The sequence below is a fragment of the Callithrix jacchus genome, chromosome 17, assembly GCF_049354715.1.
Source record: "Callithrix jacchus isolate 240 chromosome 17, calJac240_pri, whole genome shotgun sequence".
NCBI lineage: Eukaryota > Metazoa > Chordata > Mammalia > Primates > Cebidae > Callithrix > Callithrix jacchus.
In genome coordinates this window covers 49526519-49552103 of record NC_133518.1, presented here as the reverse complement: position 1 = coordinate 49552103, position 25585 = coordinate 49526519, and the positions used below count along the sequence as shown (strand labels likewise).

At 44.9% G+C, this 25585-nt stretch overlaps 1 protein-coding gene across 2 annotated transcripts in view; it reads right to left on the bottom strand.

Moving 5' to 3' along the window:
• The window catches only part of KY (kyphoscoliosis peptidase), a 55765-nt gene extending 30643 nt beyond the window's left edge, over positions 1-25122 (bottom strand). Inside the window, exons 1-3 of one of the 2 annotated variants that reach the window (XM_002759593.6) lie at positions 24925-25122; positions 21430-21492; positions 17352-17414 (exon numbers count right to left, since the gene is read on the bottom strand). In XM_002759593.6, the coding sequence (XP_002759639.2) occupies positions 17352-17414; positions 21430-21492; positions 24925-25060 (262 nt within the window). In that variant the 5' untranslated portion in view covers positions 25061-25122. The remainder of the gene's footprint in view (positions 1-17351; positions 17415-21429; positions 21493-24924) is intronic. The other variant, XM_035278333.3, reaches the window with a different exon arrangement.
• Between the last annotated feature and the right edge of the window lie 463 nt (positions 25123-25585).

Here is a 25585-nt window from a genome sequence, read left to right as displayed (position 1 = left end):
CTTTTAAAGTATTAGCAAATTGGCAGTGAATTTATCATCTTTTTCCCCCTCTGGTATCATCTAGACTGGACTTAAAGGCATTCCTAAACCCAGAAGGGAACAGTGGATGCAGAAAAAAAAGTACTCAAGAGAAATTCTCTCTTTGTAGCTTGCAAAGTGAGAAAGGGAACCCCTAAGAGTGAAATAAATCTTTTGTTATTGTTTTTCCCCCACTTTATTATGTTATTTCACAACTCAGTCCCCAGGCAATTCTGTTGGTAGCAATGGCAGCAGTGATGTTGGTGGCTAGGCAGGCACCTACAACTTTGGGGCAAGGACAGCTATTTTCTTTTATCAGAGAAGTTATAATCCCAAGGACGTGGGGGAAAATATTCATTGTTTTTTTTTTCTTCTCTGTTTTCTGTTGATTTGCCCCAGATGCAGACACAGTTGTGGAACCTGTATGGCAGAGTGAGGAAACTGAAGCTCCAGCTTTTGGGGTAGAGAAATGAGAAATGGGTCATGATGAGGAGCTCAAGAAGGCAATTCCGTAAAGTCGTAAATGGACTCCTGTTGGTTACCTCTGAAATGTGCAAGCATAGATCTTATTCTACACATCATGCCACACTTCAGGATGTAACCTATGGGGTAGACTAATGCCCAGGTTCCAGACTGGCCACTGGGTGGTGCACATGCAGGGCATTTCTGTATAGCATTGCAAAAGCTACAATTGAAAATTACTCAGCTAGGAAGACTCAGGACAATCTTAATTTGAAAAGGAAAAGGTAATAAACAGATGCCAACTCCACATGAGAAAACAGCCTCAATAACATGCTCTAACAAGTAATGGCAAACAGTTTTGAAATAAATGGAAAGATATAAAGTATCAATGATGAAAAAGATATTAAGGAGAAATAAATGAAGATTTTAGACTAAAAAATATAGTTAAAAATTATCTGGATATACTCAATAGCAGAATGAAGATGACAGAGAAGAAAGAGAACTTGAAGCTAGATCAACAGATGTTGTCCAGTGTGAATAACAGAAAATATGAATAGTGTCTCAGGGATCTGTGGGTCAATATCTAAAAGTCTAACATTCATATCATTGAAGTCTCAGAAGGAAAAGAGAATTAATATGCAGAAAAGATATTTGAGGAAATAATGAAAACTTCCAAAATCTGTTACAAGACATAAAACCACACTGATTCAAGAAACTCAGTGAATTCTAAACAGGATAAATGTAAGAAAATCCAAGTCCAGACACATAACCAAACTATTAAAGACAAAAAAATGGACAGTAGCCAGTGAAAAGTGATGCATTACATATAAAATTCTTGCAGGATTTCTCAGAAAATCTGTCTCTCAGGAGAATTTTATATGTAATGCATCAATTTTTGAAGGATGTGGAACATTTTCATAGTACTAAAGGAAATAAACTCTCAACACAGAATTCTGTTCCAATGAAAGTATTATTCAAGAGTGAATGTTAAATATAGACATTCTCAAAGTAAAGTCAAGAGAATTTGGTACCAACAGATTTGCTCCAAAAGAAATGCTAATGGAAGTTCTTCAAATGGAAGAGAAGTCATACCAGAGGAAAACTTGGAAGAGGGATAGAAATGGTAAATATCTAGATAAATATAATAGTCTGTTCCCCTCTCAAGTTCTTGACAATATAAATAATAATTGAAATCAATAATTATAATGCCTGATAGGTTTTTGATATATTAGATATAAAATATATGACAACTACATAGAGTAGGAGAGTGAATGTACTTATATGGAGGTAAGATTTCCTCATTCTACTTGAAATGTTAATATTAATTGTAATTAGATAATAAAAAAGTGCGTACAATACATACAAAAATAGGTATGTGGAGAAATACTAAAAAACGTAATAGGCAAGTTTAAATGTAATTCTGAAAGGCAAAGAAAGCAGGAAAGGGGAAACAGAGGCATGAACACAACACTTAATAAAGTAGAAAACCTAAATCCAAATGTATCAATAATTACATTAAGTATAAATGGTTTAAACACACAAATTAAAAAATAGAGATTGTCAGAAAGGGTAAATACATAAAATTTAACTGTAGTCGGATTCCAAGGATCCAACTTTAACTACTGTGAAATAGGTTGGTTAAGTGAAAAGGTAAAAGAAATCTGGAGTTGCTATTAATATTGGAAAAAGCAGATTTCAGAGAAAGGCAAATATCAGGGATAGAGGAATATTATCAAGAAGACATAACAACTTTCAGTATACACATGTCAAACAGCCAAGTTTTAAAATACATGAAACAAGAACTGATAAACTGAAAGGAGGAATAGACAAATCAACAATTATAGTTGAAGATTATAGCACTACTTTTTCAGTAATTGAGAGAATTAATTGAAAGAAAATTAGCAAATATATAGAAGAACTGAACTACACAATAAGATTTATTTGATGTTTATAAAATATTCCATCAAATAACAGCACAATGCACAATCATTTCAAATGCCCATTGAATATTCATCAAGATGGACTATATCCTTGGTCACAAAACAAACTTTAAAAAGTTGAAGAGAACTGAAATTATACAAAACTATTTTCTGACCATAATGAATTAAACTAGAAGTAAAAAACAAAGTAGCTGGAAACTTTCCAAATATTAAAAAGTAAGTAACATACTTTCAAATCACACATAGATCAAAGAAGAAGTCTCAAGGAAAATTAGAAAACATTTTGAATTCATTGAAAATAAAAATATGGTTGGATCGGAGAGGGCCAAATAGGAACAGCTCTGGAGTGTAGTTCCCAGTGAGAACGCAGAGGGTGAGTGATCATTGCGTCTCCAAATGAATTTTTACTGCCCAAAGACCAGGAGATTCTCAGAAGGAAAAGTGCCATGAGTCACCAATATGGCTGTTTTAGCCAGTGCAGCCAGTTTCCACACAAAAACTCACACAAATCTGGGTGGCCATTTCAACTGGTACCTGGAACACCTGGGAGACAGACTCGCCCATTCAACTGAAGAAAAGGGGGCTGAAATAGGGAGCCAGGTGATCTGGCTTGGCAGGTCCCACCCCCACAAACACCAGCAATCTGAAATGCTCTGGACTGAGAGTTTCACAGCAAGCACAGCTGGACCCAGGATGGTCCAGCTCTGTACAGGGAAGGGCATCCACCACTACAGAGGCAGTCCACCACTCCTGAGGCAGCCCACCATTACCGAGGCAGTCTGCCATTACTGAGGCAGACCACCATTATCGAGGCAGTTCTGACTATACCTCTGTAAACAAAACTGCAAGGAAGTTCACACAGCAGCTGGGCAGAGCCCACAGCAGCTCAGCAGTGCTTCTGCTGGCAGACTGTGACTAGGCTACCTCCTCACTGGGCAGGGCATCTCTGAAAAAAGGCAACAACATGTCAGGAACTTACAAATAAAGCCCCACCTTCCCAGGACACAGCACCTGGGAAAAAAAGGCAGTTATGTGTTCTGCTGCAGCAGACTTAAACATACCTGCCCCGCAGCTCTGAATGGAACAATGGAGCTTACAGCTCAGCACTTGAGCTCCTATAGGGGACAGACTGTCTCCTCAAGCAGCTCCCCAACCCCCATATATCTAAAGAGACACCTGATAAGGGAGAGCTCAGACTGATATGTGGCAGGTATCCTTCTGGGATAAAGATAGCAGAAGAAGAAACTAGCAGCAACCCTTACTGTTCTGCAGCTGCTGCAGGTGATCCCCAGGCAAGCAGGGTCTGCAGAGGGCCTCCAGCAGTCCTACAGCAGAGGGGCCTGACTGTTAGAAGGAAAACTAAAAACAGAAAGAAATAACTTCATCATCAACAAAAAGGATGTCCACTCAGAGACCCCATCCAAAAGTCACCAACTACAAAAACCACAGGTAGATAAATCCACAAAGATGGGAAGAAACCAGTGCAAAAAGGATGAAAATACCCAAAACCAGAATGCCTCTCCTCCAATGGATCACAATTTCTCACCAGCAAGGGAACAAGGCTGGATGGAGAATGAGTCTGATGAATTGACAGAAACAGACTTCAGAAGAATATAAATGAATTGATGGAGCTGAAAAACACAACATGAGAACTTCGTGAAGCATACACAAGTTTCAACAGCCTAATCAACCAAGCAGAAGAAAGGATATCAGAGATTAAATATCAACTCAATGAAATAAAACAAGAAGGCAAGATTAGAGAAAAAAGAGTGAAAAGAAATGAACAAAGCCTACACGAAATATGGGATCATGTGCAAAGACCTAATCTACGTTTGATAGGTGTACCTGAATGTGATGGAGAGAATGAATCCAAGCTGGAAAACACTCTTCAGGATATTATCCAGGAGAACTTCCCCAATCTAGCAAGGCAGGCCAATATTCAAGTCCAGGAAATACAGAGAACACCACAAAGATATTCCTCAAGAAGAGCAACCCCAAGGCACATAATTGTCAGATTCACCAGGGTTGAAATGAAGGAAAAAATGCTAAGGACAGCCAGAGAGAAAGAACAGGTTACCCACAAAGGGAAGCCCATCAAACTCACAGTGGATCTCTTGGCAGAAACCCTACAAATCAGAAGAGAGTGGGGGGCTGATATTCAACATCCTTAAAGAAAAGAACTTTCAATCTAGAATTTCACATCCAGCCAAACTAAGCTTCACAAACGAAGAAGAAATAAAATCCTTCATGAACAAGCAATTGCTCAGAGATTTCATCACCATCAGGCCTGCCTTACAAGAGCTCCTGAAAGAAGCACTAAATATAGAAAGGAACGACCAGTACGAGCCACTCCAAAAATGTACCAAATGGTAAAGAGCATCGACACAATGAAGAAACTGTGTCAACTAATGGGCAAAACAACCAGCTAGCATCAAAATGGTAGAATCAAAATCACACATAACAATATTAAGCTTAAATGTAAATGGGCTAAACACAGACTGGCAAATTGGATAAAACATCAAAACTCATTGGTGTGCTGTATCCAGGAAACACATCTCATGTGCAAGGATACATATAGGCCCAAAATAAAGGGATGGAGGAAGATTTACCAAGCAAATGGAGAGCAATAAAAAAGCAGGAGTTGCAATCCTAGTCTCTGATAAAATAAAACCAACAAAGATCAAAACAGACAAAGAAGGGCATTACATAATGGTAAAAGGATCAATGCAACAAGAAGAGCTAATGATTGTAAATATATATGCACCCAATACAGGAGCACCCAGATACATAAAGCAAGTTCTTAACGATCTACAGAGAGACTTAGATTCCCACACAATAATAGTGGGAGACTTTAACACTCCACTGTCAATATTGGATCAACAAGACAGAAAATTAACAAGTATATCCAGGACTTGAACAAGGATCTGGACCAAGCAAAACTAATAGACATCTACAGAACTCTCCACCCCAAATCCACAGAATATACATTCTTCTCAGCACCACATCACATCTACCCTAAATTTGACCACATAATTGGAAGTAAATCACTCCTCAGCAAATGCAAAAGAATGGAAATCACAACAAACAGTCTCTCAGACCACAGTGCAATCAAATTAGAACTCAGGATTAAGAAACTAACTCAGAACTGCATACCTTCATGGAAGCTGAACAACTGGCTCTTGAATGTTGACTAGATAAACCATGAAATGAAGGCAGAAATAAAGATGTTCTTCAAAACCAACGAAAACGAAGATACAACGTACCGGAATCTCTGGGACACATTTAAAACAGTGTCTAGAGTAAAATTTACAGCAATAAATGCCCACATGAGAAGCAAGGAAAGATCTAAAATTGACACCTTATCATCAAAATTGAAAGAGCTAGAGGAGCAAGCTCAAAAAAACTCAAAAGCTAGCAGAAGAGAAGAAATAACTAAGATCATAGCAGAACTGAAGGCAATAGAGACACAAAAATTCTTCAAAAAATTAATAAATTCAGGAGCTGTTTTTTTTGAAAAGATCAACAAAATAGACTACTAGCCAGATTAATAAAAAAGAAAAAAGAGAAGAATCCAATAGATGCAATAAAAAACAATCAAGGGGATATCACCACCGATTCCACAGAAATACAAACTACCGTCAGAGATTACTAAAAACCACTCTATGCACATAAACCAGTAAATCTGGAAGAAATGGATAAATTCCTGGACACTTGCACCCTCCCAAGCCTAAACCAGGAAAAAGCTGAAACCCTGAATAGACCAATAACAAGGGCTAAAGTTGAGGCAGCAATTAATAGCCTACCAACCAAAAAAATCCCAGGTCCAGATGGGTTCACAGCTGAATTCTACCAAACATACAAAGAGGAGCTGGAACCATTCCTTCTGAACCTATTCCAAGCAATCCAAAAAGAGGGAATCCTACCCAAATCATTTTATGAGACCAACATCATTCTGATACCAAAACCTGGCAGAGACTCAACAAGAAAAGAAAACTTCAGGCCAATATCCATGATGAACATAGATGCAAAAATCTTCAATAAAATACTGGCAAACCAATTGCAACAGCACATCAAAAAACTTATCCATCACGATCAAGTGGGCTTCATCCTGGGGATGCAAGGCTGGTTCACCATATGCAAGTCTATAAAGTAATTCACCACATAAACAGAACCAAAGACAAAAACCCAGCTAATTTTTTTGTATTTTTAGTAGAGACGGGGTTTCACCATGTTGACCAGGATGGTCTTGATCTCTTGACCTCGTGATCCACCCGCCTCAGCCTCCCAAAGTGCTGGGATTACAGGCATGAGCCACTGCGTGCCTGTAATCCCAGCTACTCAGGAGGCTGAGGCAGGAGAATTGCCTGAACCCAGGAGGCAGAGGTTGCAGTGAGCCGAGATCGCGCCATTGCACTCCAGTCTGGGTAACGAGCAAAACTCCATCTCAAAAAAAAAAAAAAAAAAAAGACAAAAACCACGATTATCTCAATAGATGCAGAGAAGGCCTTCAACAAAATTCAACAGCCCTTTATGCTAAAAACTCTCAATAAACTAGGTATCAATGGAACATATCTCAAAATAATAAAAGCTATTTATGACAGACCCACAGCCAATATCATACTAAATGGGCAAAAACTGCAAACATTCCCTTTGAAATCTGGCACTAGACAAGGATGCCCTCTCTCACCATTCCTATTCAATATAGTATTGGAAGTTGTAGCCAGAGCAATCAGTCAAGAAAAAGAAATAAGGGGTATTCAAATAGGAAAGGAGGAAGCCAAATTGTCTCTATTTGAAGACCCCATCGTCTCAGCCCAAAATCTCCCAAAATCTTCTTAAACCGATAAGCAACTTCAGCAAAGTCTCAGGATACAAAATCAATGTGTAGAAATCACAGGCATTCCTATACACCAGTAACAGACCCAAAGAGAGCCAAATCAAGAACAAACTGTCATTCGCAATTGCTACAAAGAGAATAAAATACCTAGGAATATAACAAAGGATGTAAAGGACCTCTTCAAAGTGAACTACAAACCATTGCTCAAGGAATAAGAGAGGACACCAACAGATGGAAAAACATTCTATGCTCATGGTTAGGAAGAATCAATATTGTGAAAATGGCCATACTCCCCAAAGTAATTTATAGATTCAATGCTATCCCCATCAAGCTACCTATGACCCTCTTCAAAGACTTGGAAAAAAGCACCTTAAACTTCATATGGAACCAAAAGAGAGCCCACATAGCCAAGACAATTCTAAGCAAAAAGAACAAAGCTGGAAACATCATGATACCTGACTTCAAACTATACTACAAGGCTACGTAATCAAAACAGAGATACAGACCAATGGAACAGAACAGATGCCTTGAAGGCAATGCCACACATCTGTAACCATCTGATCTTTGACAAACCTGACAAAAACAAGCAATGGGGAAAGGATTCCCTGTTTAATAAATGGTGTTGGGAAAACTGGCTAGCCATGTGCAGAAAGCAGAAACTGGACCCCTTTCTTACACCCTATACAAAAATTAACTCCAGATGGATTAAAGACTTAAACATAAGACCTAAAACCATAAAAACCCTAGAAGAAAACCTACAAGAAAGAGAAATAAAAGGCATACAGATTGGCAAGGAAGAAATAAAACTGTCCTTATTATGTCTGTCTACATAGAAAGTCCCAAGTAATCTATAAGAAAAAGCTCTTAGAACTAACAAGTTAGTTTGGCATTGTCATAGTATACAAAGTTAACACACAGACATCAGTTGTATTTCTCTATATTGGCCATATGCAACTGGAGATGGAATTTAAAAATAACAATTTCCCATAGTTCCAAAATTAAAATATTAGGTATAAATCTAAAAGAAACAAAAATCCCAAACATGTGCAATAATTGCAGACTAAAAACTCCAAAATATGATTGAACAAATTAAACAGGAGGACTTAAATAGATGTGGAAACATACCATATTTATGGATTGGAAGACTTAAAATTATCAAGTGGGCATTCTCTCAAAATTGATCTATAGATTTAATGCAAGTTCAACCAAACACTTTGGGGAAATTGTGCAGATACATAATTATAAAATTTAGATGTCAAGGCACAGGAACTGGATTAACTAAACTAATTTTGAAGGTTAATTAGTGGTTGGAGGACTCCCACTCTGATTTTAAGATGTATTAATGAAGCTACTGTAATTACAACTTTGTGATATTGGCTAAAGCATAGATAAACAGATCAATAAAACAAAACAATAAAAAATAGATTCACACTAACATGGCAAAATGAATTTTTATAAAAGTGCAAAGGCAATTCAGTTGGAAAAAAGGACAAAAGAAAATATAGTCTACCATAATAGAGGTTATGGATGGAAAATAAGCACATGAAAATATGTTCAGCATCATCACCCATTAGGAAAAGGCAAGTTAAAACCAAAATGAGACATCACATCTATTAGAAGAGCAATAATATACAACTGATCCTTGAACAACATGGGTTTGAACTGCATGAGTCCACTCATATGCTGCATTTTTTCCTACTAAATGCAGATGGAAAGTACTGTTTGCAGGATGCAAAACTCGCATAGAGAGCGCCAACTTTTCCTATATGGGGTTTCTGCAGGGACAACTGTGGGACTTGATTATGTCCACATTTGGTTATATGTGGGTGGTCCTGGAACCAATCCCCCATGTATACTGAGGGGTGACTGTAATTTAAAAATAGTGATAATATCATATGCTGACAAGGATGCAGAGAAACTGGATCTCATATATTGCTAGTGGGATTGTAAAATAGAACAGTCACTCTGGAAAATAGTTTGGCAGTTTCTTATAAAACAAAACATGTACTTACCATACAACCTAAAAATTGCCCTGTTGGGCATTTATCCCAGATAAATGAAAACTTATGTTCACACAAAAACCTGTACACAAATGTTTCTATAGCAGCTCTATTCATAATCACCCCAAACTGGAGACAACTTTTATCTCCTTCAACAAGTGAATGAATAAACAACCTGTGGTACATCCATATCAAGAAATAGTTCTCAGCTGGGTGTTATGGCTCATACCTATAATCCCAGCAGTTTGGGAGGCCAAGGTGGGTGGGTCACGAGGTCAGGAGTTTGAGACCAGCCTGGCCAACATGGTGAAACCCCATCTCTACTAAAAACACAAAGATTAGCTGGGCGTGGTGGCAAGCACCTGTAACCCCAGCTACTCAGGAGGCCAAGGCAGGAGAATTACTTGAACTTGGGAGGTGGAGGTTGCAGTGAGCCGAGATTGTGCCACTGCACTTCAGCCTGGACAGCAGAGAGAGACTCTGACTCAAGAAAAAAAAAAAAAAAAACTTCTCAAGGAACTCTTAAGAATGACGGGAGGATTAGAGTCCACAGAAGATAATTTTGAGAGGATAACAGAACTGCTGTATATCCTGATCATGGTGGCGGTTGCATGAATCTATGCATGTGTTAGCAATCAGTACTATACACTACAAAAGGATGTTAATTTAAAATAAAAATTAGAGCAAAAATATAAACCACACAAAAAACCCAAGCAGAATTAAAACAAAAACTTGGATGGTACAGAAGATATAAAGTAGAAAGTGAAAATCATTTGAGACTTCATTTCTACATTTAAAAATCCAAAGCAGAATTATAGTAAACATATTTTTCATAACCTGCTTTCTTCATTTAAATCTTTACATATCAGTGAGCATAGCCATATGTTATCATTTCAAATGGCTGTATATATACTATTCTATCTTGTAGATGGTTTATAATCCACATAAGCAATCGTTTTTTTGTTGAATATTTAGCTTTTCACAAATGTTTTGCTATTAGAAATGATGCGATGAACACTTCGAAACATACGTCTTTGAATGTATGTAAAGTGATTTGCACACTTTGCAAATCAGTTCCTTTGGATAACTTCTTAAGTATGAATCAAATAATATGGAGATTTTAAAGGTTTTGTTAGATATTAGCAAAAGTTTCCTACGAATGATTTTATTGGTTTATGATCTCATCAGCAATGCAAGAGAATACCCATTTTGCACATTCTTGCTGTGATTGATTGCAAAATTGGTCAAAAAGTGCAATACTTTGCGCTTCCTCCCAATGAGAGGTCTTGTGTTCCATCCCTTGAATTTGGGCTGGACTTTTGACTTGGTTTGGCCAGTTAGCACATGGCAGAAGTGATGTTGTACAAATTCTGATCCTACGCTTCTGGAGACTTTGAAGTCTTCGATTCTTATTCTTGGGATCCCAGCCATAACTGCCATGTGAATCAGCCAGGCTGTAGATGAGACTACATGGAGCAGAGCATAGCCTCTCAGGTGAGGCTATCCTAGACCAGCTGGTCTCCAGACAACCCACCAGCTGACCACAAACACATGAGCAAGTCCAGCCAAGATCCCAGATCAGCTGGGTATGGCTCCAATGAGAATTTCCAGCCAACCTACAGATTTGTGAGCTAGTAAATGCTTATTGTTTAAAGCTGCTAATTTTTGTGGTGGTTTGTAATGCAAAAATAGATCACATATACACTCACTGATGTTCGGTTTTATCAACCCTTTAAATTTTTATCGATGAATAATAATACCTGATTGCTTTGTATATTTCTTTAGTTTTACTGTGGAATTCTTGGCACATATTTATTTGCCATTTTAAATTCTTATTTTGTGACTTGGCTATTTTCCTATTGCTGTATTATTTTTTCCTTATTGGTTTTGTAAAACCTCCTTTTACTAACCCTTTGCTTGCTAAATGCGTTGCAATTATTTTTTCATAGAATAACAATACTGTCTTTTTTATGTAGCTCCTAAACTTGGTCTGCATGCCAAAGAGGGTCATTCTCAAACAATTTGAAAAGATACAACGTGGCCTCCGCAAAGCATACCTTTGAAGGGGTTCACATTCATTTCGAAGTGTAGTTTCTAGCATATTCAATGTTGAGAGAAAATCAGCCTTGTGAGTTTATAACTAAAACATTAAGCATTTCAGCATTCACAGCATAATTCTGTTCTGGTTGCAGGATCAGGTGCTATCACCATCAGCAGCAAGTGCTTCCTGTGTGTCTTCCCATGGTATCTGAGGCACTCGCCTGTTCTCCTTCACCTTTTCACTTTCACCACCTCAAACCATCGGAGATGTCTTTTAAAGTGAGTGCTAAGTGGTACTTGACTTCAAGATGCCTTGCGAAAAATGAATTGAGAAACATGCTCACTCTCTCCCCTCTCGTAGGTCACAATACACAACAAACTGAGTAGTTCTGTAGTAAAGAACTCTATTTGACCCAGTACTATTTTGTCAGCCACAATTTAGAAAATGCTTGACTGGAACAATCTCCATAAGCTTTGAGAAAATGCAGAAGTGAACAGATCGTTGGCATAGGGTTCAACAACAAATCTCTTCCCCAAACTTCTCATAATGCCCAGGTACTTCCAAGTACTCCCAGTTCAGCTATGTCTCTTTATGAAAGAGTGATCAAAATGAAAAACAAATTGCATATTAAAGCCCCTCCAGGGCAGGGTCTTGTGGTGGGCTCACTTTCGCAGCACAGTCCTGGCCCAGAAGCTCCAGCCTCACTATTCCTAATCCTGTCCCTCCTTTCTGCAGTTCCTCTTCCCTCTAGGACAGGGGTCGATGTCCAACATTCTCCTGAATCCCACTTTCTGGTTCTCCCCCAAAGCTGTGCTGCTGCTTAGCACTCCTCAAGGAAAGCAGCAACTTTCTCAGCCTCCCTGATCTGTGTGGGAGTGTGATTCCTGTTCTCACTTACAGGTATGTGAAGGTACCACTGGGAGGCTTTGATGGCTCCAGGGACTGGGCCTAGGCTGGACAGGCTGCCTCAAGGGGAAGAGCATTCGCAATAGAGCTTTATGCTTCCTCGAGGCATGGGGTGGAGAGCGTTTGCTGGCTATGACACTCCTGTATCAAACAAAACTCTTAATTTAAGAAAAAATATTAATTTGGCCAATCACTAACGAAGAGTAGATCATCATTTGGGGCAAAATTCACAGTCAGATCTAAACCTAAGTACAGCTTAAATACAGTACAGTACATATTCTAATCTTGACTATTAACCATCACAACCAAACCTGCAGGAGGCCCTCCCTGGGATTCCAGGCTGGTTGGCTGGCCTCTCTCATGCACCCCTCCCCAGCTCCACCAGTGGTCGACAAAATCACATTTCTGAAGCTGCAGCTTTGGCCATCTGAGTTAAGAGCATGTTAGTGATTATCTTCAGTTAATCCTAAGAAGTGGCTCCCTGGCCCCTTTCCTAGACCCTGCCGACTCTCCTTGTTCTTCCCCGCCCTCTAAGAAACAGCACACAGGCAAGCACAAGCATGTCCACATGCTTATTGCCCTGGGCCTGCCTTTCACCCAGGCAGGTTTCTCCTACCTGACAGCTGCTCTCCAGATCTCTTCAGGTTTCAATCAGGATTTACCTAAAGGCCCAATTGGCTCAGAACACCTAACGCAGGATGGCAAACAGGTTTCATGTTTTTCATTAACTCTGACTGACTGGAAGTGGCTGCCTGAAGTGATCAATTAACAAAGACTGTCAAGTGTGTGTGTGCGTGTCATGCACATGCACGTGGGTGTATATGTGTGTGTAGAGGTTGTGGGATTCATGTGAAATATTTGCCATCATTGGTTTAAGGTGTTTGTTAAAGTTTTCTATAGCAGGTTGGCACATTTACAGGTTTTTTTTCTACCTTGGAGGTTCCTCCCCCACCCCCCCTTCAGTAGCTTAGAGTCAGGAAAACCTTAGCTAAAGCACTTGTAGTTTTAAATAGTCCCTGGTTAGGTATTCAGTAGAAACATGCCGTGGTTCCACCCAGGATGCAGTAATCAGGAAGTGGAGAGCAGTGAAATCCCAGGAATGAGCATGCTAGATGGTGACAGGGACTGTCTAGCTTTGTAGAACATGATGAAGCACCACCCTTAGGGAGTACTGCCAGACACAGCATGAAAACCCCACTCAGCAGCTCTCATTATGAGATGACAACCTAGTATTGAGAGCTCAGGGCTGAGACTGTTTGGGAATTGGCTGATGTGCATGATGCAGGGCATCGATGGCAGCCCTGACTGCCTCTGGCTGCCATTAGGATCTGAAAACACAGGACTATTCATGATTCCTTCTATGGGCTGGAGCTCCAAAGGGAGGTCTGAGGTCTGGAAACATGGCACTTTGACCCCAGTGCACACATTATCAAAGAAGGCTACTCCCCAGAGTGTTTGCATGGGGATAAGGGCTGATGACCTTGAAGGACAGAAGCCCCAACAGAAAATTGACTCCTCAAGAATGTCCTTTGGGGCCAAGCATGGTGGCTTATGCCTGTAATCCCAGCACTTCGGGAAGCAGAGACAGGAGGATTACTTGAGCCCAGGGGTTTAAGATCATTCTGGACAACATAGTGAGACCCCGTTTCTACAAAAAATAAAAAGATTAGCCATGTGTGGTGGCACTCGCTTGTGGTCCCAGCTACTCAGGAGGCTGAGGAAGGAGGATTGCTTGAGCCCAGGAGTTTGAGGCTGGAGTGAGCTGTGATCACACCTCTGTACTCCAGCCTGGGCCACAGAGTGAGACCTTGTCTAAAACAACAACAAAAAAAGAGAATGTCCTTTGCAGGGGTTCCTTGTGATTATTCTCTGTCCATTCAACCTACACACCCACTATAGATCATCTCCAAAGCCTCTTCCCATGACCCAAGATTCCAATGTTCCTTTGCCACCTGTTGCATAAAGTCTACCACTGAAAGAGGCTGAGGAGGAGGGAAAAAGTTGAACCATTTCTAGTAACAAGTTTGGACTGAAATCTTAGACTGCACGTTGAGGGTGGGGATTGGGCGGGGTGCTGCAGCCAAATCCACACCACCAGATTGGTCCCTGCCCCATATGGAGGAGACAGTATGGTGGAGTAAAGCCCACTGGTTTTGAGAGCACACAGACATGGTTCCACTTCTGGGTCTGTTACGTGCTAACTGTGAGACTTCGGGCAAGTCACCCAAATCTCTCCGAGCTTCAGTTTCCCTATCTGTAAAATGACGATGATAACCTTTCACAGAAGGTGGTTGTGGAGATTAAATGAGGTGAGCCATGAGAGGGGCTTAGCTTGATGTCTGGCACACACCAAGTGTCCCACCTCTGGTCACTGCTATTACTGTGATAGAAGTTCCAAGAAGGCTTCTCTGGGGTCTGGTGTGGTTTGCAGAACAGAGCCCAAAGGTTGTCAAAACTCATGAGATGAATAGGAAAGTGGCACATGGAGTGATGATTCCCTGGCCACTGCTTTCCAAAATGGCAGGTGCTGGCACCAACCTCAGCAAGGCCAAATTTGAATTCATGTTTCTTTCTTCTCTTCCTGCTCTTCCTGCATCTCCCTCACCTTCATCCTCCCCATTGCTCAGGTCCCAAGCCTTGACTCCTCTCTTTCTCTTATACCTCAAAACACACCTTGGGGAAACCTCTCTTGCTGGATTATCATGATGCCTCTCAAGGTGTTGTCTTGCTTTAGCCTTGCCCCCTCTGTTTATTCTCTATCCATCAGAGGCTGTCACATCTACAACCATCTAATGGTTTTCAATTGCACTCAGATTAGAAGCCTCCCAGGCCCTGCCAACTCTGCCCTGTGTCCTCTCTGGCTCATCTCCTGCTCCCACAACCTTGCCCATGTCCCCCCACCCCCTGCAGCACAGTTGCCTGCTCCCTGAACACCCAGCACACTCCTGCCTGGGGCCCGTCATGCTCACTGCTCCCACTGCTGGAAGCTCTTCCCCACATACCCATGTCTTTTATGCTTTCACCCCTTTCCTGGCTTAGGTGTCACTTTATCAGTGAGGCCTTTCTCACCAACTCTACTTTAAATTGTCCCCTGGGATAGGCTGAAGAATAGCTTTAAAGATATCCATGCCAGAATCCCTGGAACCTGTGAATGTTGTCTTATGTGGTAAAGAGGACTGGGCAATGTGATTAAATTCAGGATTTCGAGATAGACTATCCTGATTATCTGGCTGACCCTGAGTGCAATCATACATTATACAAGGGAATCCTTATACAAGGGAGTCACAGAGAGATTCAACTATCTATAAGCAGAGAAGACCATGCGACAATGGAAGCAGAGATTGGAGTGAGGCAGCCACAAGCCAAGGTGGGCCTGCAGCCTCTAGCAGCAGGGAGAGGCAAGGAACAAATGCACGCCTAGAGCCTCCAAAAAAAGCAGGCCCGACTGACACATTGACTTTAGCCCCGTGAAACTGAGTTTGGACTTCTGGTCTCCAGAAGTGTAAGAGGATAAATCTGCACTATTTTAAGCCACCTCACTTGTGGAAATTTCCTATAGCTTCAATAGGAAATGAATACACAACCCTGCGCACCCCCAGCCCCCCATACCCACACACAGCCCATATCATTCTTCCTGCTTTACTTCCCCCTCCAGCCTTATTTGGCTCAGGACGCTTGACTTGTTAGGATTGTCTGTGTCCCCTCACTAGGATGCCAGCTCCACAAGGACAGGAGCCTTCATCTGTCTTCTTCCCCAAGTGGTGCTAATCCACTCTCATTATAGCCAGCTATCTCCGAGTCTTTTTAGTGTTGAGCCGTGTACAGTGGAGCTCATTTTAGAGAAGCCACAGGGTGTGGGCTTGTCATTGTGGTGCTCAGGGCTGGTGGCACGTCCTGCTGGGCCCCCAGAGGTTTCTAAGACCTGTCCTGAGCTGCATTCCCAGGAATTCTGGCCTAATAGGATACTGGCCTGTACTGTGAGGAGAGCCACCTCCCCCATCCTGGTAACCCCAGTTGGCTGGCCTTCCGTCACTACCTGCCAGCGGCTTTCTATAGAGGAGCTGGTCCACCTGTATTTCAGAGAGCAAGCCCCTGAGAGGTTCCAAACCTCCAGGGCCTCCAGAGTCCTCCTGTTTCATGTGGTGCATGGGGGAGGTCACTGCTTCTGAATTGGATCAGATAATCTCCTTACAGGTTAGGACATCAGCTCTCAGAGCAAGCATGGTGTACTCTTATGGCTGAGCCTGTGAGAGTACCCAGACACCAGGGCCTAGTATTTAATGCAGAGCAGTTTACCAAGGTGGCACAAGAGTCTCTAAATGGCCTCCCATCACCATGGCTGTGGGGCCCTCCTATCTCTATCTTGCCATGTGTTCAGATCTGTCAACTGTAGTGTCAGTGATGCCCTTGCCTACCTTCCCTGAGTCCCCAGAGACTGTCTCCCAAAAATGAGGACTCCCCAGGAAGAGGCCTCTTACTCTGCCTCGCTGTGGCAAACTCACTGGGTGGGAGGCCCTGGGAAGGCTCAGTCTCAGCAGGAGAGGCCGAAGAACCGCTATGGCTCGGGACAAGGGAGGGCTTGTTTGCCATGAGACAGCAGGGGGAGGCTGGTTTCTAGGGCAGATGAGGAAGGAGAGATGTGTGAAGGTTAATAGCTGAGGTCTTGTTGGGGGTCAGACTGCCCGGCTGGTACTCTTGCTGGCCATGTGAGCTTGGACACATGACAGCCTTTCCAAACCTCAGTTTATTCATCTATAATATGAGGATGGTAAGGATTGCTGTGAAGCTTAATTTTCATGAGAATAAGTGTGTAAGTGGCTTGGCAGGAGTGCACATGGTTGGCATTCAACAAATGTTGCATGTTGAATAGTGACGACAGTAATAGTGATGGCGATGACAGCAGTGGGCTCTGAGGCCCACGGGCTTTATTTCTTGATCTCAGGGTGAGGGGAAGCCTCAGACTGTGCAGCCTCTTGCTGCTTTCTGTGAGACTCAGGTAGAGGAAACAGGTTTTCCAACATCCATGGGAGCAGAGAGGACCCTGCTCCCCATAGTCTGAGCTCCACATCCTGGGCTGTTGCTGGCTGGAGCATCAGGTCTGGGCATACATCTGCAGGGGAGCTCACGGCTAGTGGCGAATCACTTACCTTGGCTGTCGTAGGAAGTGATGACCTGGGGCTGCTGAGGGTGCTGCTTCTCCACCAAATTTTCTATTTAAGGAAGACAGAGAGGCCTGCAGTGACCACTGGGGAATTTTCCTCAGGCAGAACAGAGAGCTGTATGTGTTTGCAAGACAGGTGGGCTGGTGGGTACCAAGCACATCCCCAGGCCTAAATGTGTACACACCCTCACAGTGTGCACATGCGCAAACCAGCACAATGACACTGCATGGAGGCAAATGCCTGGAAGCCCATGTGCACACATCCCTTGTGCTTCTTAGCTGGTGCTAGCACAGACGGGGTTTCTTCTGGAACAGGCTACCAGTCTTCCATGGTCTTTGTAGCCATAACTTCCAACTCTGGTGTCACCAGGCATAGTTTCAAAGCCCTGTTTCATACACAGATGGCTCGTTGATCTTCACACCTTTCTATGGAGCAGGCTTGGAGGTTCTGACCTGGGACTTGGACCCCAGGTCTTCTGACTTGCAGTTGAGCCTCCTCCTCCTTTTATTTATTTTTTTTTAAGATTCAGTCTCACTCTTGTCTACCAGGCTGGAGTGCAATGGCATGATCTGGGCTCACTGCAATCTCCACCTTTAGGGTTCAAGTGATTCTCCTGCCTCAGCCTCCCAAGTAGCTGTGATTACAGGTGCATGCCACCATGCCTGGCTAATGTTTGTATTTTTAGTAGAGACAGGGTTTCACCATGTTGGCCAGGCTGGTCTCGAACTCCTGACCTCAGGTGATACACCCACCTCAGCCTCCCAAAGTGCTGAGATTACAGGCGTGAGCCACCACGCCTGGCCTCCTGCTTCTTTATGAGAAGAACAGGGGGGCCAGCCTGCCTCCTATTCCGGCCTAGCAGTTGGGATGATGTGTAGTTTGTTTCTGTTTCACAAACATTTGTGGGGTATGAACTCTATGCACATTCTCTCCAATTGCTGGGATATTTCTGTCCCTGGGACACAGAGTTGTCCTTAGAGTCTAGTGGGGTCAGGCTGCCATGGAGCGATGCCTGGTTCCTGCCATAGGCCAGGAAGGGGAGCTCACAGGCTTACTTGCCCTCCTACGGGAAGCATGACCTTTCCTTCTTTATAGCTGCTGCTGTGGCCTGCTCTGACTGAGGCTGCCCTTGAGCCTCTGCTTCAGAAGGGCAGGAGAAGAGGCTGTGGGCAAGGGGAGGATTGTGGCAGCTGGGGGTTCCCCCACCACTACCACCCTGACCTGCCATCTTCTCTCTGTAGCTTCCTGCTGGCCTGAAGTGGGCTTGTCACTGGAAGTGACCACTGGGACCAGTGCCTCTGTCTGGAAACAAGTATGCCTCTGGGGCCTTGGCCTGAACAGGTCCATTTAGATGATTCTTTTAGTGCAGATCAGCCACTCAGTGCTTCCCATGCCTGGGCTTACACAGAAGCCAATTAAGGTAGGGGTTGAGGTACTGAGCCAGGCTGGATTTGTGATCCACCTGGCAGGGTCTTGCCCTGGAAAGGCTGCTGCTTCAGCCTTATCCTATGAACCAGCCCAGCTAGGTCCCTGAGCCACACACTAGTCAGCTGAGGGCCAGGTCCATGGTGTATTCCAATACAGGGTGAGGTGGCATGTGGGACCGGAGCCCCAGACCAGACTCATGCGAGGACAGGGAGGCCAGGGCCACCTCCTGTAGGCACAGCTGGCAGTGCCTCGGCTGGCTGAGGGAGGAAACAAGATCTGGGAAGGGAATCCTTAAGGAGGGTGATTGGCTGGCATAGCTGCTGTGGGGTATTTATAGTCAGGGCTGCACAATTGGTTTCTCTTTAGCTGTGGGGCGTCAGTCCCTGTGCTGCTAGGCAGACTTCAGCCAGGACCAAGGAAAGCAGCCAATCACAGCAGGGGAAGCCCATTGCTGGGCAAGCTATTGGGGTGGGGCAGCGGGGGTGAGGAGGTGGCTGGGCCCAAACACCTGCTGCTTGGAAAAATTTGGAGCTCTCTAGTCTCCCCAACACCCTGCCAATGCCCCAGCCCAAGCAGTGCGCAGGGTAGCAAGAGGGGGAAAATGTGCCCTTCTGGATCAACCCTGTGCTCAGCAGTGTCTGTGTGCACTCCACCAGCACATGCCATCAGCCGCTTCCTTCTCAGAGGGAAACCATCTAGTTCCCAGGGCTGGGTGCAGGCAGGTATAAGAAAAGGTCAGCTTCAGTACCTGCACCCAGCATCTTGACATCAGAAAACACAGAAAGAAACCAATTTTAATTTCTGCATGCATGCAAGCATGCCATTTGAAAAATAAATGAAATTTTGTTTTCATATGTTGGTGGAGTGGTGGAAGCGTCATTTTTTTCTGGGCTCGGGGCCTCTGTGGAGCTTCTCTCCAGCCCTGCATTTACCTGAAACTCCTAGTTCTCATGGAGGTTTTGCAAGAACTATTTTAATCATCCTCTATCAGCTGACATGCAGCGCTAAGATCCACTTCATGTCTTTTACTAGAGTCTTGTAATAGTCAATGTGTCACTTTGTGTTTTGTGATATTTTTCCACTAACCTTCTCCCAAATCAGAAACCCAGAAGATGGTAAAAATAGAATGAATTCAGTATGTTTCAATCCTCTCCTGATGTAATAATATGCCTGAGAAGCCCTAAGATGAGTGTCAGACAGTTCAGGCAAGGTATAAGACAGGTGCAACCAACAAGGACTCTGGCTTCTTTGGTTCCACCTGTGGCTTGCTTGCCCACTCGCCCACTCACACACTCACACATGGCCTAGCAAGCCTGCTTTGCATGCCCTGGATGGCCATTTTTGTGGCTAACAGGGTCTGATTCTTATTAAAATTCTCAATAGCCCACAGCAGAGTTCTGTTAGCTACTTTAGTAGAGCTAAAGCTGGCACGTCTACCAGCTGATGGCCCAACTAGCAAGGTTGGGGAAGCCATTGCACACATGCATGCCTATCAGTTAGGACACAGAAGGGTGCCTCCCTGGCAGTGGTATGGCGGGGAGGGGGATGTCTCAAGGACTTTTACCAAAGGCAGGGGACACAGGAAGACTCTTCACCTCCAGGGTGTTAGGACTTACCCGCAGTGCATTATGATTCCAATCATTTTAACGTAGCCCCCTGAGGGCAGGGTTCTTGGTTGCCTTGTTGACTGTTTCATTTCTAATACTTAGAATCATGCCTGGCACAAAGTAAGCACTATAGGCATTTGTGGACAGAATGAGTGAATGAATTCACTTGTAGAACTTCGTCTTTCCCTTTCATTATTGTCAGAAGGTAGAACATAGCAATTTAGCCCTAATAATTTGCAATCTTATTTCCCCATTTGTGTCATTGAGGGAGGTTCCTTCAGACTGCATTTAATAAGCCAGTCATTTGATTCCCAGGCCCACGTAGCTGGGGGCTGATGGAGTTTTCTACTGGGGCTCTGGGAGCGGAGGTTTGACCCCTATTGGAATCCTCACGTGCCCACTGTGCAATATCCCTGATGTTTGTCCCTGGAGGCTGGGCTAATAAACTCTAAAGGGAACAGAATAAAGTCCATTACAGTTGGCGCCTTAGTGTTCCCAGAGAGATCCTGGGCCTAGGGCAGCAGATGCCTGGCACCAGAAAAAAGAGGCTTTGGAAGCTGACTTCTTATTGTATTTAGGGTCCCAGGCCAGCAGGGAGCTATATACAATCCTTCTCAGGCTTCAAGTCATACTGTCCTAAGGCAGATCACTGTCCTCTCTGTTGGGAAACATTTTCAAATGATGGATGGCTTGCACCACATAAGCAGCCTTGCCTCTCATGAGAGCATTCAAACCTCACCATCCCAAGGGATGTTAAGTCCTCCCCTACAGCTCAGCCAGCAAACAAATGGGTGCTCAAGTTCCTGGCACTGTTCTTCAGCTACAGGCTCCAGGACAGCAGGGGACCTGATACAGGGAACATTTCCCACAGTCACAGTGGCCCTAGAGGACTGGCTGGCTCAGGAGCAGCCACTATCTGTTCAGTGGTTGGATGTCTAGGGCCAGTCTTCAAACAAGTGAAACCCAATCCTTCCAGTTATTATTCAATGTATTAAATCCTATAGGTTGACAGAAAAAAGAGAATTTACCGTGCAGGTCATTTCCTTCTAATTTCTGCCATCTTCGGACTCCATTTCCAACGCCTTGGAATCCTGCAAAATAACAAGTTTCTCTGAGGTGGGAGACCCAGGGCAAGAGTAATGTAGCAGTTGCAGACTTATCTTGGTTCTGGTAGAGCAGGTGGATTCTGGCTCTCTTGGAATCTGAGAGAGGCTGCCCATGAATAAGATGCACTTGAGGGAATGAATGCAACTCTCAAAATTCAAACCATTAAAAGTCAAAACAGTTTTCAAGGGCAGTGGGGTTGGTTATCAGGTTCATTTGGGGAGAATTTCTGTAGTGCAGATGCCCATTTCCACTCCCACCTCTCCACTGCACACATATGAGAGCATTATTTTAGAAGTCAGTTGCTATCTATGTTGCCTGCCTATTTCTGTATGTGCTGAATCACCCACTTTTAGAGTCTTGATATAAAGTGGGGGCAGTGGGCAAAGACCATCAATCCAATGGGAACTGAAAATGACGGTTGCCTGTTCTCTTGGCCTCCCTTGCAGCTAGAGGGTGGACACATATGGTCTAGCCATGGCCAATCAGAAGTACCTGTGTTCCACTCTGCTTTGGGACCTGGTGATGCAACAGGGAAGGGAAGGAAAGCTCTCACTCTGGCTGCGGCTGGAAGTGGTAGCCGCAAGGTCGAGTTCCTGGCACAGCATGGGGATACATTCTGGCAGCAGGAGCTGCTGCAATAAAATTGAGATCCTGGCGCAGAAGGAGTATCCAGGGCTCCTTGGTGGCTGAGGAGGTTTCCTCAGCAGACCAGCTCTGTGGTGCTGCTTATGGCACTGTTCCTGGAAGCTCAGCCTCGAGTCTTATTCTCCAGCCCTCTCAACCACTCAGGGGCCACCACTCCCTTCTTAACACCCTTCTTTTCTGCAGAGTTCCCCATAGCCAGCGCCCGTGGCTTATAACTTGGAATCCTCATGACACACCTGCAGAGTAGAATGCACAAATCATGTAGACTTTTGGGATAAGACCTAAGACTTCAAAGCTCGTTGGGTCTTGCTGCAAGCAGTTGTAGGTTATATCCTCTACTGCCGCAAGAGTATATGCACTCTACTTTCTGATAGGAGTTGAGGGATTTCAGGCACAGTTTGGAGAAGCACTTTTCTAGGGAAATGACTGGGAGGATTCTAGTGCCTTCAAGAAATGGGAGAAAACATCTGCTGACTCTGAAGCCTGAATTCCTAGTGACCTAGCCTGTTCACACTCTCCTTGCCTTCTTGTTCCCCTGACTCTTTGCTTCCACAAGGTCACCAGCAGAAGAGCCACTGGTTACAGATTACTCCATCCTCTGCTTTGCAACAATAACTGAGCTCTTATCTTTTCTGACACGGAGCCTAGGCCCACTTTTACATAGCCAAGGAAAATCTACTCTCCAGTGGAGGACCTGGAGTATGGAGGAGAAAGGAGGAGATATCTGGAAGTGAGCATGGGTTTGTTTTAGATCTTTTGCACCCAAGGGAGGCCTTGGAACAAGCCGATCTTTTTGGGCATTTTCCTCGCTTAGGCTGTGTTTCAAGGAGTGGGTCTGCAAGCTGGCTTAGCCTGGGGTCTCCTGAATATCATTGCTGCCCATCAGGCATCAAAAGCCATGACTTTCCCTCTTCTCTGCTCTGGTTGTGAATAAGTGACACAGCTCTCTACATTATCCTTCAAAGCATCTGTGAGAAACCGCCATGAGAAAATATTTGGAAAGATCAGCAGAAAGGGCCCAGCAATTAGGGATTTTTTTTTCTCTACCATTGTCATGAGTGTGAATATATTAGTCTGGAGTCATGGTGAATTTGTGCTAGGTGTTGGTCACCTCTCAGGGCAGTCCTGATGCCTGGTATTTCTAGGGCTTCTCTGCATTCTTTGTCCCCTCTAGTGTCAGAGCCTTTCTTTTTTTTTAAAGACGGTGTTTCACCATGTTGGTCAGGCTGGTCTTGCACTCCTGACCTCAGGTGATCTGCCTGCCTTGGCCTCCAAAGTGCTTCGATTGCAGGTGTGAGCCACCACGCCTGGCCTGTGTCAGGGCCTTTCAAGTGATGTGATCAGAGAGGATTGGGAGTAGGGGACTCCTGGGCCGACCTGGAACTAGGCCTCACCACACAATGGAGAAGGCCTTTTGGACAGTGGTACATGTATTCAGAGCAGTCTCATTTCTATCAAGAAGTTGATGACCTCTGCTGATTTTCTAACTACAAATACCCTGGGTGGGCCATTTCCCTTTCTCCCAACAGCAAGTCTGAGAACTAAAATGCCAACCAATCCAAACAACTCCTGCTTCAGACAGGAATCAGTTCTGAGACTAGAGCGCTGGTCAGTATACTCAGCCCTTCAGAATCTGTTTCTTTCCCCTGCTTGCCTTCCCAAGAGGTCCCCAGGGCTCTGGGCATAGCTCCAGCCTATGTGTCTGGTAGTGGCAAGGACATCACAGCACCACTGCTTTAGCAAGGCAGGTGGAAGGTGGATCCTCAATGTGCACAGAGGCTCTGGGGACAGAAGAACCAGGGGCAGAAGCAGGAATTCCAAGGACCAGAAGCAGGAATTCCAAGGAGCTCCAGAGCTGGAGGAGAGGAGGGAGGCAGAAATCATTTTCCTGCATGGCTGCCAGGCCTAACTCCTAAAGAACTGGCTCACAGTCCGCCTGGTGCATCCTCACACCAGCCTCCGAGACAGCTTGTGATCCAGAACCCTGAGGCTCTCTGGTTTCTCAGGGGCTTATTTAACCTCCGCTGCACTCTATTCATACTGTGTTCTGTCGTCGGGAGAACAGAGAGGCTTGGATCCTGCTTTCCACAATCACTCTATAAACAGTCACTTTACCAATCTACAATTTGCAAATTTACCCAGAAAGTATGCAGGACAAGTAAACTTGATGGATAAGTTCAAGTGGAGACAGCAGGTTTCAAATCTTACCCTATCCAAACCTGCGTTCCTTTTATACCTTTCATGCCTTCCGTCTATAGGAGGTTGGGAGAAAGTCTCAAGAAAGGAGAAACGGAGGCTGTAAATCGTGCAAGGCCACACAGGGAGCCCCCGTCTCAAAGTCTGACTCAGCACAAAGGTTTCCCTGCGTCGGGTGTGCCCTGCAGTGTGCTGTGAGGGGAGCAGGCCTCTGCTACCCATGAGTCAGGCCTAAGGCTCTGGCTCTGTTCCTCCCAGGGTATCTTCCAATTCTGCTCTATACCGGTCAGGGAGTGGCTGGGAGGAAAAAGACTCCCTGGGGTGACGGAAGCACCCACAGGCCTGCACAGGGAGTCAAACTGGGGCAATCACGGGGCTGTGCGTTGCCACGGGACTGCGCGTTGCCACGGGACGCTGGTGACACCGCGGGGAAGCGACGACGGCAGCCTTGGGGGAGAGGGTCAGGCTCGCTGACCTCATTCGGGGGAGCAATGGGCGCCCCCCGGCGGGCGGCCCCTGTGGCGAGGAGACTGAGGTGCCGGGGGACGTGGGGACATGGGTCGGGCGCGCGTTACCTCCTCGGCGCTGCAGCAGTGCGCTCGGATCCGCCTGCTGGTCTGAGTGCGTGCCCTGTGCGGCGCGCCGCTTCTCCGAGTGCACGATCAGCAGCATGTCGATAGACACGGCGTTGATGTCCTTCTTCCGCTCCATGGTGCCGCCTCCCTTCCGACCTGGGCGCCGCGGCCGCACGCTAGGCTGCTTGCGCTGCAAATGGCCCCGTGCGCGCTGCTGCCCAACTCGGGAGAGGGCGAGGGCGCGGGAGAGGGCGCTCCCCCGCCGCTAGAGCCGCTGGGCGCTGCGTTTCGCTGACTCTGCCAAACACGCCATTAGGGCCTGCCTGGGAGGGCGCTACCCTAATGAAGCGGCTCTAAGTCACCTTTGAAAGGAAATCCCCGGGCCGAGCCTTGACCTGCACCGGGGCCACAGTCGGCAGAGGCCCTCCAATCCAGGGCCTCCCTCCCCTCTCCCCTGCCTCCTGCCCGGTGCACTTGGAGCGCTGGTCCTGAGCTCCAGGACTTCTCCACCGGCTGAGCGCTGCCTCATCCCCACAGTCTCCGGGGGGTTCCCGAGAGGGCCCGGAGCTGACCTCCCACGAGAAGCCACTAGTAAATACAGAAATCCTACAGTGCTGTCAACACTGAGAGTTGGTTCAGGAAAAAAAAAGGCAACAAAGGG